Source organism: Balaenoptera musculus, chromosome 4 (assembly GCF_009873245.2).
Source record: "Balaenoptera musculus isolate JJ_BM4_2016_0621 chromosome 4, mBalMus1.pri.v3, whole genome shotgun sequence".
Taxonomy (NCBI): Eukaryota; Metazoa; Chordata; class Mammalia; order Artiodactyla; family Balaenopteridae; genus Balaenoptera; species Balaenoptera musculus.
In genome coordinates, this window is record NC_045788.1 from 73,376,450 (window position 1) to 73,391,496 (window position 15,047).

Sequence of the window (15,047 nt, forward strand, 5' to 3'; positions counted from 1 at the left end):
GGGGCTTCATCTTCATGGTGTTGGGAAGAGAAGTACAGATCCCTCTGATCTTGGTCCCCCCAAAACCTTTTTTTTCCCTTTTTACTCTCTTCCTCCAACTAAAAGAAGCATCTCTTTTGAAGTTTGAAGAAAGTCCTTCTCCATTCAAGTTTCTAGCCAAGATACTTGGCCTAAGTCCATGAATCTGGCCCCATCTGCTTTTTTTTTTTTCCACCTTTTGGGGGGAGTCAGAAAGGAAAGTGTTTGGCTGGCAATACCCCACTACCTCCTTCACCTCTTACACACATACACACACACACACACACACACACACACACACACCCCCTTCTCCTGAAGCATGAGCAGAGAATTCCTACTTGAAAGGGAGAGAGGTGGAGGAGTCCAGGAGGCAGAAAAGGAAAAAAATACAGAGTGGGGGGAAAAGGGATTAAAATCAATATATTATTTTAGATATCCCAAGATATCCAGTCTTGGCAGTACAAAGTGTTAAAGGGTTCCATTTCGGGGAGCTTTCCAGCGTCATCTCAGTAGGCGAGATAGAAAAGAGAGATGAGGAACTTGATGAGGATCTGGACGATTCCCCTCCCTGTGCCCTTGTTCTGGTTATTGCGCGCTTTCACTGTGCTCAGCAGCGAACCTCCTTCTTCTTGGTTGGGAGTCAGCAAGGGAAGAGAGAGCAGGAAACTGCAGCTTACATAGGATCCAGTTTTCCAGGGATAGTAGAATATTTATTTATTTAGCCCCTGTCTTACTCTAGGAAGGGTTTCAGGCAAGGAGATTTGCTGTGAGAGGGAAGAGGCTGGGATCCTGGGGCAGGGGCCAGGCAGAGGGCTCAGGAAAAGGATGGCCCAGGGAGGCCATGTGGCCTGGAGGACGGTCTGCCTTTGACAGGGACGTGCAGGCCCAGGGCCTGTTCAAGAAACTGCTCAGTGGATACTGGCAGAATTAAGACAAGGACTCAGGGTCCATGGATTCTCAGACCAGAGGGGTTGGTGCAACACCCCAGAAACCCTTAATGGTTCAGCCTCCTGACCACCCAGTGATCAGCAACCCATTCCAGGTGGCCGACTGCAGGTGTGACGGGAACACCTTAGGCCGCTACTGCAACCGCTCCAAGGACCCCTGTGACGAACAGTGCTTCCCGAATGTGAAGTGCATTTCCGGGAAAGGCTGCGAGGCCTGCCCACCGAACCTGACTGGGGATGGACGTCACTGTGCACGTGAGCTGGGGACAGGGCCTCGGCAGGAGGAGGTTCTGGGGACAGGTGACATCTTGAGGGCCTAAGACAACTGGGCGAACCATTTCTCCCCCCTTCCCAGCAAGTCTTTAGAATGTACAATACAGGTGGATATGGTAAGGAGGTAAGGTGGGTATGGCAGGGTGTGAGGCCGAAGGAGAAGAGATTGTACAGGCATGGAGGAGAGGCCAGAGCTGAGCAGCCCTGAGGCACTGTTGGGGGAAACCCAGGGCAAAAGACTGAAGATGGCCTGGAGAGGGGAGGGAACTTTTAGCAGCAGCCAGGGAACCAGAAGTACGCTGGGGTGGGGCCCTCAGGCTCCCGGGGGTTTTCAGAGATGCAAGGCCCAGGGTCTCTGCATTTCCTTAGTCAGGACATTGTGTGAGGAGGGGCTGGGGGGCGGGGGTGCTGCCATGGGCATCTGGTGACAGGGGTGCCTCGTCTTCCCTTTGAGTCCTCCTTCCACCATCTGTTGCTCGACCTTTGAGCCATCAGAGTCATGAGGGCATCACGGTGAGGCCTCCACTAAGCCCCCTGAAGCGCCCCAGTGAAATCTAGAGACCACTGTATCTTCTGAGCAGAGACCAGAGAGGTAGAACCACAGCCTTTTAAAGGCAGAAAAGGGGATGGAAGTGAAGAAAACAGGCTGGTGGGCTTTCCTGAAAGAGGTCCTTTCCTGATGGGAAGGGTCTGACACTTCTGGTTCCCTGGTTGCTGCTCCATTCCCTCAGCAGAACTAGGAGAACCCTTACCTGGCAGGGGAAAAAGGGTCGCCCGGCAAAGAAATGTCTGGAAAAGGAAGAAGGATAGTTTGCGGTTCAGAGTGGCCCACAAGCAGAATGCAGTTTAAGTGGGCTTTGTGGGAAAGAAGTCAAGCCTGTCCTGGGAGCAGCTTTCCCTGGGCCGGGGGCCGCCCCTTGCTGCTGAGTGAGGTGTTGCTGACCTCTCTGCTCCCCCTGCAGCTCTGGAGAACCCTTTCCTCTGTCAGAACAAGTCCTGCCCTGAGAATTACTGCTACAACAACGGCCACTGCTACATCTCCCAGGCTCTGGCCTGCCAGCCCGCCTGCACCTGCCCCCCAGCCTTCACCGACAGCCGCTGCTTCCTGGCTGGGAACAATTTCCCTCCAACCGTCCGTCTAGGTACGACCAGATACTCCGCCATCCCCACTTCTCTCGCCTTGGGGGACGATATGGGGCTCTGGGGGCCAGGCTAAGTCCCTCAAACTCACAGGACACAACTCCAAATTTCCCTCAGGTGGTGGTAAGTTGTAGGCTATGGGAGCGAGTGGGGGGCAGCTGTCACAGCATGACCCACGGGCCTGAGCAGTCGGCTGAGGAAAGACCGAAGGTGACCTCACAGCTCAGCAAGACAAGAGTCAGGGAAGCCTTGACCGTAGTCCAACATGCATTTGTGTGAGGGTCAGCAGACTTGGCCACTTCTGCTGATCCTCCTGGTAAACCTGTGAGGTGATTATGGACCTCCTTCTCCCATCTCCAGAGCTTCCCTTAAGGATCATCCATCTCTCGCTCATTGAAGACGAAGGTGCCTCCCAAGCAGATGTCAATGCCTCGGTCAGTGCTGCAGGCCAGCTCTGGGTGGGGAGGCGGGTCTTGGCAGGTTCAGGGCGGGGTCTTAGCCATGGCTTGTGCGTTCTGCATCTCATAATCCATCTAGATTCAACTGCCAGAGGAGGCTGGAGCCTCCTGCCCCAGGGAAGGCTGAGGGTGAGGAAAGCAGGAAGACCTAGGACAGAGACCTCCAAGGGGGTTAGAATGACCAACTCAATGAATAGAGTCCAGGGTGGCCCAGTCAATGCATCCTGTCCTTCCGATCATCCCTCAAGACCTGCCCTTGAATGGTATATGGAAGAAACACAAGAGGGCATTTCACCTCCAGGAAGCCTTCCCTGACTTTGCTGAGGAAACTGGGCCTCCCTCTTCTTGGCTCCCACGCCCTTGTCCATTCCCCAATCACAGGCAAAGTAGCACAGTAGTTGAGTTATTGAGGCTCTAGAATCCTACCCAGGTTCAAATCCTGACACTACCACTCACTAGAGCAGGTGTAATAATTAGACAAATTATTTGAACTCCCATCTGTAAAAATAAAAGTAATAACAGTACTTATTTCAATGGTTTGTGTCAAGGTTTAAATGATAATATAGGTAGAGTGCTCAGCACGGTGCCTAAAACACAATGTATTAAAAAAATTATCCAAATGATTATTACTACTGTTGCTACTACTACTACTACAGCACTCCACACTCTGTATGGTAAAATCTGTTGACACTTGTCTACTGCGCCAGACTATGGGTCTTTAAGAATGGACTGTTCCTAAGTCACACTGACATCCCTCGCACCTGACCATCCCCTAGGACTGGCTAAATATAATCTCTGTTCAATATACACGTAGGGAGAGAATGAATGGGTAAATCGGGGATCAGAGGCAAGGTAGAGGTCATTCATTTCAGATTCTCCCCTTGTGATAGGAAGTGGGGGTGAGGATATGTAAAGTCCTTCACTCACCAACAAACTTCTATTAAGCAGGGACCTGTGCCAGTCACCAGGCTAGGCTGGGGTGTGGGGACGCAGAAATGCATAAGAAACATTCTGGTGTCTTGGGTCCTCATCTTCAAAGAAGGAAACAGGGAGTTCCCTGGGTTCAATCCCTGGTCAGGGAACTGAGATTCCCACAAGCCGTGGGGTGTGGCCAGAAAAAAAAAAAGGGGGGGAAGAAGGAAACAGAAAGGGATGAATATGTGCATTAAAGTGGGAAGGGTCTCCTCTCTGGATTGGGCCTCACCCTCACTTCCACCCTCCCACCCCGACTCCCATCCTCTGCCCTAGGTGGCCTATAGACTGAGGAACCTGGATGTGCGGGCCTTTCTCTGGAACAGACAAGTGGATCGAATGTAAGTGGGACTGTCCCCACCTGGTCGCCGGGTCCTCCCCCAAACTCCTCACCCTTTGGCCCCTCACTGCACCCCTCCCATACAGTGAACCCCCAACAGCACTGGCCTCAGGAAGCTCCCTTCACTGCTGGAACATCATCTCGGAGTTCCAGTACCGCCCTGGGGGCCCTGTCATCAACTTCCTGAATACCCAGCTGCTAGATGCAGTGGTGGAGGCGTTCTTAACTCCATGGAGGAGGTGGAAGAGAAGTGCGGGGCCCAGGAACAACGTGACCTTCCACCCCATCAGCAGGAGGGACGTGTACAGTATGATGGCTCGTGAGTCACTGTCTTGGGGACAGCTACTGGGATAGCTGAGGGGGGAGGTAAGCAGAGGGAGCCTGTCACAGATCTGCAGCCCACACAAATCCATGGCTGAAATGTGTTCTACAGCGAGCCACAGACAAAAATTAAGTTAATTTAGGTTTTTTTTGTTTGTAATTTTTGAGAGAAATTGTGAACATTTTACCCACCAGCCTTCTAAATTCAAGAACAGGCGCACAAAATACTGCTTGATGAATCCCCACGTGTACAGTTTCACAGAGCAATTACTCCAACTGCTGCTTTCCTGACCATCACTGCTAGCGGTTTTCTGTCCACAAAATTGTTAATGATTTGGTTAAAAGACCATTGTACTTTATAAACATAAACAAGGACATTCTTTTTGCCTTTGCCCTCCAGCTGGAGATATTAAGTTGAAGGCTGGAGACCTGGCCCAGGGGCAGAGATATCCCTTCCCTGAAAGAGTGTGACCCCATGCAAAAGCCATCCCCAGTCTAGGCCTCCACAATCCCATCTGGAAAATGAGATGGGATTTCTGAGGTCCCTTTCAACTCTGACAGCCCCTAATTATCCCAGAACAGGAATGAGATAGGTTGGCAAGCTTGCCAGGGAAGGAAAGGAATAGCCCACTGTATTTTGTGAGTCAGGCAGAGAACAGGGCAGTGAGTATGTCAAACCCAACAGAAGCTGCTGTGTTACCTGGGTCCAGGACCAAGCCAGAGCTTCTTTTAGAATCCAGGCTAAGCCTCCTCTGTCCCAGGGACAACGATGTGAAATTCTCCAAACTACCATGCGTATGGGTGGTAAGGGGGTAGGGTTGGGGTTAAGAGGACACCCCAGACCTGATTGTGCCTTTTGTTAGAGAAAACAAACAAACAAACATCCCACAATTTTTATTATACAAGTACAATGTGTTTATTGTAGAAACTTTAGGAAACACAAATTAACAAAAAGAAAAAAAAAATCACTTGTAATCCCAGTCCCCAGAGACAAATCCATTTTGCACCTATTTTTCTGAATTTTTTTTATGCATAGGAACCTTCACACATATAAATTTATTTACAATAAAGGGATCAAATCATGCCTAATGTTTGTTAACCTCCTCATTACTGAAATAATTGTGAACATATTATCTTGTATATTGTATACACATTCCAATTTCATATATTATTTTACAATATGTCTTAATATAGTGTGCTATAATAGATTTTAAAAAGAATGTTATACTAATAGTGACCATTTAATTAGGGCTTCCTGTGTCAGGCACTGTACTGAATACTCTGTATATATTATCTCATTTAAAATTTACAGCAAGGTAGTTTCCTTTTAAAAATAAGGAACTGAGGCTGAAAGAGTTAAGAAATTTCCCCTAAATCACACAACCAGTTAGTAGTAGAGTCTGAATTTCAACTCAGGTCTGGCTGATTTCAAAGCATATGCTCTTAACCAATGCATTTTTCATACCGTGGTGCTTATCAGTTGCACAATATTTAACAAAACCACTCCTGTTGAACATCATTGCTCTTATTAACCATGCTGCTCTGGTCTTCCATGAACATATGTAGTTTTCATGTGTGTTTCCAATTATTTCTCAGGATAAGTGCCTGAAAATGGAATTCTTTATCCAAAAGGTATAGATCTGGTGTTAATCGGTTGCTTTCTATATTCACTTTTATCCCACCTGACAGTGAATGTGAGCACGCTGGAAACTTACTTCCAATGCAGCGGATACAAGGGCTACCACCTGGTCTTCCACCCCCAGAGCGGCTTCACCTGTGTGTCCCCCTGCAGTGAGGGCTACTGTGAGCACGGAGGCCAGTGCCAGCACCTGCCCGATGGGCCCCGCTGCAGGTGGGCGGGGCTGGGGGCATGAGGCGGCGGGCAGTGCTGGGAATCCAAGCTGCAAGGGGTCCAGAAATGCCATGGTGTCTGAAAATTTAGGATGGTTCCATTTGTAATTAAGAGAAAGGGGATCAGAGGGGAAAGGGACAATGGAAAAGAAGATGTGTCCATGCCTAAACTGTACGGATGAAAAAGTTGCTATGTTACCTATCAACTCAAACCAGCTACTGGGTAGATATTATGACCACTTTAGAGATGAGAAAACTGCAGCTTAGAGACGATAAGGAATCTGCCTAAGGTACCCAGCAAGTTAAGTAACAGGATCGGGGTTCCAAAGCCAGACTCTCCCACCTGATTTTGCTTCTTGGGTGGACAGCCTGCTGCCTCGTTGTGGAAAAGGAACCCATTGTCTTGTGTCTAGGCCCGGCCCTGCCCCTCCTTAAGAGTAACAGTCAGGGGAGGCCCTCTCAAACTGGCGCCCTCTGTCCCAGCGGTTCATCAGCAGTCTGAGGGTCTCCCGTGAGGGGAGGGCACTAGGCCGCAGGCCTGCCATGGAGAGGGGCAGCGCCACCTGGGCCCTCTTGTCACATCAGTGCCCTCCGTCTACGCTTGTTCCCACTGCAGTTGCAGATGGGCCCAGCCCTCTCCGCTCCCGGGTCCAAGGAGGGGGCGGGTGGAGCCTAGCACTGGACCCCAGCTCTCCGGGGGCAAGCAGGGTTTTTGACTGCGCATGCTCACCTGCGGCCAGCCCCGCCCCCTCCCCGAAGTCCCTGTGGAGGCGACCTTAGATGAATTCACCACCACCCCCCCACCCCCCCGTCCCCGCCTGCCTTGGTAGCCCAGTGGCCTCCCCTCAGCTCCAAGTCAGGGCTGAGTCCGCCCCTTCCCTAGAGGGGAGCCGAGCCTGTCGTGGAAAACCTCCTCTGGCCCGACAGAGAGGAGGGATGGGGAGGCTGAGCGCCCTGCTGACCGTGTTCCCTCTCTCTGTCCCCAGCTGTGAGCCCTTCTCCATCTACACGCCCTGGGGCGAGCGCTGTGAGCACCTGAGTTTGAAACTCGGCGCCTTCTTCGGGATCCTTTTCGGGGCCCTGGGCGCCCTCCTGCTGCTGGGGGTCGTGTTGTTCGTGCTCCTGCGCTTCTGGGGCTGGTCCGGGACCCGTTTCTCCTACCCGCTGGGCTCCTAAAGCTGAGGCCTTGCCCCGAACGGGCTGCTGTGGCCTATGATACCTCAGGAGCCACCCCAGCCTCACCTGCACACACTCCCAGGCGCCGTGGTTTAGGGAGACTGGAAGAAGTAAGGTGACTGATGAGGATTCGGGATTCTTTAAGAAGAATGAATAATGGGAATGAATAATAAAGACCACACCTTGTCAGTACGGAAGACGCAGAGGCTGACAGGAAGAGGCCATAAGGGCCTACTATATAAATAGATGGATTCTCACACACATACCCACACAGGGGACAGTGACCTACAGGAACACTACGTGCGCACACCAGAGTTGATGGGGTGATGGCTCTAAATTAAAAACCAAAATACATTTGCACACAAAAGTCTCCAGTTTACTTCTAATTAAAGTCTATTTAAGTAAAATCCCTCTGACTTTTTGTGTTCCCAAAGCCATGGATTTCATTCATGATTTTCCTTTGGTGGCTAAAGGGCCTGAGACAGAGGGTGGAGGGAGCCGAGGTCGGTTGGACCCAGTCCTGCTTCAGCCCTCAGTTACTCCATGTCAGGAAGCTCGGTTACTCCAGCCCAGACTTGGATCTTTGCTTCAGTCTCCATATCCCTTTCTTCCCCTCCCCCCAACACAAGCCAAGGCCTGGCCCTCTGAGGAGGCTGGTAAGGATACCCCCATATGGAGTATCCCCAACTCTCTCCCAGGACCCCTCCCTGCCTTGCTTGTCTCTGCCCATCAGTTTCAAGAGGATAAGTATGCAGTGCCTTTTCCTATCTGGAGTGTTCCCTGGAGGAAGGATTAAATCATTTCAGCTCCCTTTCCAGGAACCACCCCATCCTTAGATCTAGGGTACCCAACCCCTGATACATTTTCTCTGTCCTTTCCTGGGCCCCAGTTGGAGTCTTTTGAGCTGCTCCACCCCATAGTCCCTCAGCCCCACTCTGTCTGTTCTTCCCAGGAACCTGATCAGTTTCCACCTCATCCTTCTCTCTTAGCAGGCAGAACTTTACACATATCTGGTATAACAACTCCAGCGACAACTGGTCCACACCCCCTGTGTCCAGAGCACCTCGGTTCCAATCCTATGCAGAAGCTGGGTAGTTGCCTTTTGGTCCTATATCCCAAATCCATGAAGAGAGAATCTGATTGGTCCAGCTTATGTCAGTTGTCCCTCCCTGGTCCAATCAAGTGTAACCACAGAGTAGGAAAAGAGGTCACATGATACAAACCTGGTGATCAGGCTCAGACTCGTAGGTGAGTAAGTGGTGTTGGAAGAAGTTCCAAGAGAAACATGATTTCTGATCTGAGCAGAGACTCCAAACTGTCTGCTTTACGTAGAGAACGACTTCACCCAGCAGGTGAAGCGCCTCCCAGTATGTACAAGTCTGTCGTTTTACCCTCAAATGCCCCCAAGTGTAATCAACTCTCCATATAGAACCACATTCATTTAACCCCAGCATTCATTTATCAAGAATTAGGCACATGGGAATTCTCTGGTGGTCCAGTGGTTAGGACTCTGCGCTTCCACTGCAGGGGGTAAGGGTTCAATCCCTGGTAGAAGAACTAAGATCCCACGTGCTGGGTGGCGTGGCAAAAAAAAAAAAAAAAAGAATTAAGCACATAGCCCAAATAGGTTCACTGGTGAATTCTATTGATCCCTAACATTTCAGGAAGAAATTCTACCAACTCTATAATCTCTTTCAGAAGACTGAAGCAGAGGGAAGCTTCCTAACTCATTCTGTAAGGCCAGTATTTTCCTAATACTAAAACCAGAAAAAAAATCACAAGAAAATAAAACTATACACCAATCTCTCATTAACATAGATGCAAAAATCCTCAACAAAATATTAGCAAATCGAATCCAACAATGAATAAAAAGAGTTATACACCACAATAAAGTGGCATTTATCCCAGGTACGCAAGTCTGGTTCTACATTTTAAAATAAATTAATGTAATCTATCACGTCAACAGACTGAAGAAGAAATCACATGATCATATCCATAGATGCAGAAAAAGCATTTGACAAAATTCAACACCCTTTTATGATGAAAACTCTCAGCAGACTAGGAATAGAGGGGAACTTCCTTAGCTTGTTAAAACACACACACACACACTCTCTACAAAAAATCCTACAGCTAACATCATACTTAATGGTGAGAAGCTCAAAGCTTTCCAGCTAAGATCAGGAATAAGGCAAGAATGTCCCCTCTTACCACTGCTTTTCAACATTGTACTGGAAGTCCTAACTAATTCAATAAGACACAAAAGATTCTTTTTAAGGTACAAAGATTGGGAAGGAAGAAATGAAACTGTCATTGTTCACAAATGACATGATTGTCTATGTAGAAAATCTGAAAAAATTGATTCTAAAAAACCTTCCTGAAACTATTAAGCAATTATAACAAGGTTGTAGGATACAAGGTTAATGTACAAAAATCAATTGTTTTCCTATATACCAGCAATGAACAAATAGAATTTGAAATTAAAAGCACGTTACCATGTCCATTAGCAACCAACCAATAGAATTAAATACTTAGGTATAAATCTAACAAAATATACACAAGGTCTATATATGGAAAACCACAAAACTCTGATGAAAGATATCATAGAACTAAATAAATGGAGAGATATTCCATGTCCATGGATAGGAAGACTCAATACTGTCAAGAAGTTAGTTCTTCCCAGCTTGATCTACAGATTCAATGCAATCCCAATCAAAACCCCAGCAAGATTTTTTATAGATATTCACAAACTGATTCTAAAGTTTCTGTGGAGAGGCAAAAGACCTAGAATAGTCAATTCAATACTGAAGGAGAAGAACAAAGTCAGAAGACCTATACTACCTAATTCAAGACTTACTTTTAAGCTAAGTACTTTATAAACTATAGTAATCAAGACAGTGTGGTGTTATTAAAAGAATAAACAAATAGATCAGTGGAACAGAATAGAGAGCCCAGAAATAGACTCACATAAATATAGTCAACTGATCTTTGACCAAGGAGCAAAGGCAACACAGTGAAACAAAGAGAGCTTTTTCAACAATTGGTACTAGAACAACTGAACATCCACATGCAAAAATATGACTCTAGACACAGACTTTACACCCCTCACAAAAACTAACTCAAAATGGATCAAGACATAAATGTAAAACACAAAACTATGAAACTCTTTTTTTTTTTTTTTAATTTTTATTTATTTATTTATTTAATTTATTTATGGCTGTGTTGGGTCTTCGTTTCTGTGCCAGGGCTCTCTCCAGTTGCGGCAAGCGGGGGCCACTCTTCATCGCGGTGCGCGGGCCTCTCACTATCGCGGCCTCTCTTGTTGCGGAGCACAGGCTCCAGACGCGCAGGCTCAGCAATTGTGGCTCACGGGTCTAGTTGCTCCGCGGCATGTGGGATCTTCCCAGACCAGGGCTCGAACCCGTGTCCCCTGCATTGGCAGGCAGATTCTCAACCACTGCGCCACCAGGGAAGCCCAAAACTATGAAACTCTTAAAAGATAACATAGGAGAAAACCTAGATGGCCTTGGGTATGGTAATGACTTTTCAGATACAACACCAAAGTCATGATCCATGAAAGAAAGAATTGATAAGCTGGACTTGATTAAAATTAAAAACTTCCTTCAAGAGAATGAGAAGACAAGCCTGGGGGAAAATATTTGCAAAAGATGCATCTGATAAAGGACTGTTATCCAAAATATACAAAGGACTCTTAAAACTCAACAACAAGAAAACAAACAACCTGATTAAAAAATAGGCAAAAGACCTGAGCATAGACCTCACCAAATAAGATATACAGATGGCAAGTAAGCATATGAAAAAATGTTCAACATCATACATCATTAGGGAATTGCAAATTAAAACAATAAGATTCCACTACACGCCTATGAGAATGGCCAAAACCCAGAACACTGACAACACCAAATGCTATAAGGATGTGGAGCAAAAGGGATTCTCATTCCCTGCTCCTGGGAATTCCAAAATGGTGCAGCCACTTTGGAAGACAGTTTGACAGTTTCTTACAGAACTAAACATACTCTTACCATATGATCCAGCGATTGCACTCCTCGGTATTTACCTAAAGGAGATGAAAACTTATATCCACATAAAAACCTATACACATATGTTTATAGTAACTTTATTCATAATTGCCAAAATTTGGAAGTCACCAAGATGTTTTTCAGTAGATGAATAGGTAAATAAACTATGGTACATCCGGACAATGGAATACTACAGCGCACTAAAAAGATATGAGATATCAAGCCATGAGAAGACATGAAGGAAACTTAAATGCATATTATTGCATGAAAGAAGCCAAAGTGAAAAGGTTACATAGCTTATGATTCCAAGTATATGACATTCTGGAAAAGGCAAAACTATGGAGATAGTAAAAAGATCAGTGGTTTCTAGGGGCTTAAGAAGGAGGGAAGGATGAATCGGCAGAGCACAGAGGATATTGAGGGCAGTAAAATTATTCTGTACGTCACTACGATGGCAAATGCATGTTATAGTACATTTGTCAAAACCCATACAACACCAAGAGTGAAGCTTAACGTAAACTATGGACTTTGGATGCTAATGATGTGTCAACCAACATAGGTTCATTGATTGTAACAGATGTAACAGATGCTCTCTGATGGGGTATGTCAATAGTGGGGGAAATTGTAAGTGTGTGGGGGGAAGGGGTTATGTGGGAATTCTCTGTACTTTTGGCTCAATTTTACTGTGAACGTAAACTACTCTGAAAATAAATTTTATTAACTTAAAAAATAATAAAAATTTAAATCAAAAGAATTAAGCACATATGGCACTGAAGAGAGACAGCATGGGGGATGGGGAGTTGTCCAACAGTTAGAAAGAAGGGAATGTAAAACAAGGAGGGAGGGATGACGGAAGCATGGTAGACTGGCGAGACTGCCGTGCCCTGACCATTGCAATCCCAAAATTAAGCTATGCGATGAGGACTTTGTAACGTGACTTGAGGTCAGGTAGGGGAAGGCTCTCTTTTAGGGTAAAGTACAAAATTTACGTCTCATCCTCAACCAGTGAGGCCCCTTGGCAAGGGATCGACCCATGCTGTGCAAGACATGATTATTATAGATACTTTGTGTCATCAAACCTGCTAAAGGGAAACCTGATAGAACAAAAGCAAGGTGGAAATGGGGAGCAAGGCACCCAAACCCGAAGTCCTTCCTCCCCTCATCCATGTTCAGACACTAAGCTTCTTCTGCTCCCACTGAGAAATGGAGGTGGAGCAGAAAGACAGAATGTGTGTCGCGGACAATCCTGCCAGAGGCAGTGGAGCTGTCCGTAAGCCTAAGAAAAGGTTGGGGGCTTGCCACAGCAGAAGGAAACCCACAGACTGGGAAAAGGGAAGAGGTGGGGACACTGGTGGGAGTGGAGGCATTAAAAGTAGGGTTGTCAGATTTAACAATAAAAATACAGAAAGCCCAGTTAAATTTGAATTTCAGATAAACCGCGAACAATTTTTTACTATAAGAATGTCCCATGAAATATTTGGGATATCCATATATTTTAAAAAGCATTCATTGTTTACCTGAAATTCTAATTTAACTGGGTGTCCTGTATTTTATCTGGCAACCTGGTCAGAACGGCTGAGGCGCTGGGCATGTAGAGAGAGGGAGTCATGAGAAAGGAGGACGGCGCCCAAGCAGCCTCCTGGCTGGGAAGGAAAGGCTTCTTCTGAATGGCATGTTTAGATCAAGGACACAGCTGCACATTTTCATCAACTCCCTGGCTCTGTGATTCTGTCACTTATGCACCTGGAATGAAGAACTGATGGGCTCTGCTTCAGGGTTCCAGGCATGTGTTGGCTTAGCAGAGAGGAAGGAGAGACCACACACCCCTACCCCCGGTTGGTGGCAAGCAGCTGAGACACCCTCAGTGGGCACTGGGGGAGCGAAGGGAGCTGTCTGGGGAGATGTTTGGCCAGAGACACAGATTCCCCTGCCCAACCTTCCCTGCTCTCAAAGGAACCTTCCAGAAACACCCTTGGGCCCGCTTTTTTTTTTTTTAATTTATTTATTTATTTATTTTTGGCTGTGTTGGGTCTTCGTTTCTGTGCGAGGGCTTTCTCTAGTTGCAGCGAGCGGGGGCCACTCTTCATCGCGGTGCGCTGGCCTCTCACTGTCGCGGCCTCTCTTGTTGCTGAGCACAGGCTCCAGACGTGCAGGCTCAGTAGTTGTGGCTCACGGGCCTAGTTGCTCCGCGGCATGTGGGATCTTCCCAGACCAGGGCTTGAACTTGTGTCCCCTGCATTGGCAGGCAGATTCTCAACCACTCCGCCACCAGGGAAGCCCTGGGCCAGCTTTTAATGACCAGGATGATGCATAACCGAGCACTGGTATGATATACCAATGTACTTATTTATTGATACCAAAAAACGTGCCCACTCACTTCAATTTGTGGTGCACCCATGCGATTAGTTACCATTCACTGCTTTCCACTAACTGGTGGCCAGTCCCCCTCACAAGGGATGAAGGAAGGATGGGCTGTGCAGAAGCTTCAGTTGAAGCCTCTTGTCAGAAAAGTTCCACTTCACGCTGTCCTCATCATGGCCTTGCGTTTTTGCCTTCTGAGTCTGTGCTGAGTCACAGGAGACTTTAGACAGGTTGTCTTGTTTAGGTCCACGCCCACCTTTGTCTTTATGAAATATGTGGCATTTTCATCTCATATATACACACGTTTGAATCTTAAATAACTGGAGAATTTTCTCCAGGCACTTCTGGTTCTTGCTGGTTTGGTAACATTACTTCTGCTAACTGTGGTCATTTCCAGTAATTCTCTCTCTCTCTCTCTCTCTCTCTCTCTCTCTCTCTCTCTCACACACACACACACACACAGAAGCAAAATTATACACTTTAATTCCTAAATGCTTTTAATTGGTGTATCCCATATTTTACAGATTTTTTTGGCTTCCAATAATAACAGTAATCAGCACTGTATGTACATGTATGTCTTTATAGGTATGTAATTAAGATTAAATTATCCACTTTATTAGGTATCATCTGTTTGAATAAGTGCAAAACAAGAAAAATTATTTAAAAATTGGGTTTCTGTAACAGCAGTGTTATATAAACTGCTCTCAATTCATGCCTAACTATAGTGCAGCTTAATAATTATATCATTAAATCTATCTTCTGTTACTTCAACACTGAATGTCATTTTCTTACCTTTCAGAGCTCAGTGCCCATATTTCATGGTCATCTGCTCACACAGCCCGTCCTCTAAGTCATTCAGCAAATATCTGAGTGCCCTCCGTGGCTCTGTGCTAGGTTTTGTGGCTACAGGGATGGATACTATATGGTGCTTTGTCCTGAGTTAACAAACTTATAATAAATAAATCATGACATAGCATGTTAGCTCCCCTTTAGGGAATTTGAGAAAAGCCACCATGAGGAAGTAGTGGATGACCTGGGCTTCTAAGCATGAGTAGGAGTTTTCCTCCCCCTACTAACTTTAATCCATGTGGAAGAGACATCTTTGAATACCCCCAAGGCACACAACATAGTGTTTCTTCTGTTGTAGGTGCTG

At 46.7% G+C, this 15,047-nt stretch overlaps 1 protein-coding gene across 1 annotated transcript in view; it reads left to right on the forward strand.

Moving 5' to 3' along the window:
* MUC4 (mucin 4, cell surface associated) overlaps nucleotides 1-7,536 on the forward strand; it is a 56,577-nt gene extending 49,041 nt beyond the window's left edge. The window contains 8 exon segments of the mRNA XM_036849673.1: nucleotides 1,061-1,220; nucleotides 2,201-2,380; nucleotides 2,739-2,812; nucleotides 4,085-4,149; nucleotides 4,235-4,467; nucleotides 6,159-6,321; nucleotides 7,307-7,493; nucleotides 7,495-7,536. Of these exon segments, the coding sequence (XP_036705568.1) occupies nucleotides 1,061-1,220; nucleotides 2,201-2,380; nucleotides 2,739-2,812; nucleotides 4,085-4,149; nucleotides 4,235-4,467; nucleotides 6,159-6,321; nucleotides 7,307-7,493; nucleotides 7,495-7,536 (1,104 nt within the window).
* The last annotated feature ends 7,511 nt before the right edge of the window (nucleotides 7,537-15,047 follow it).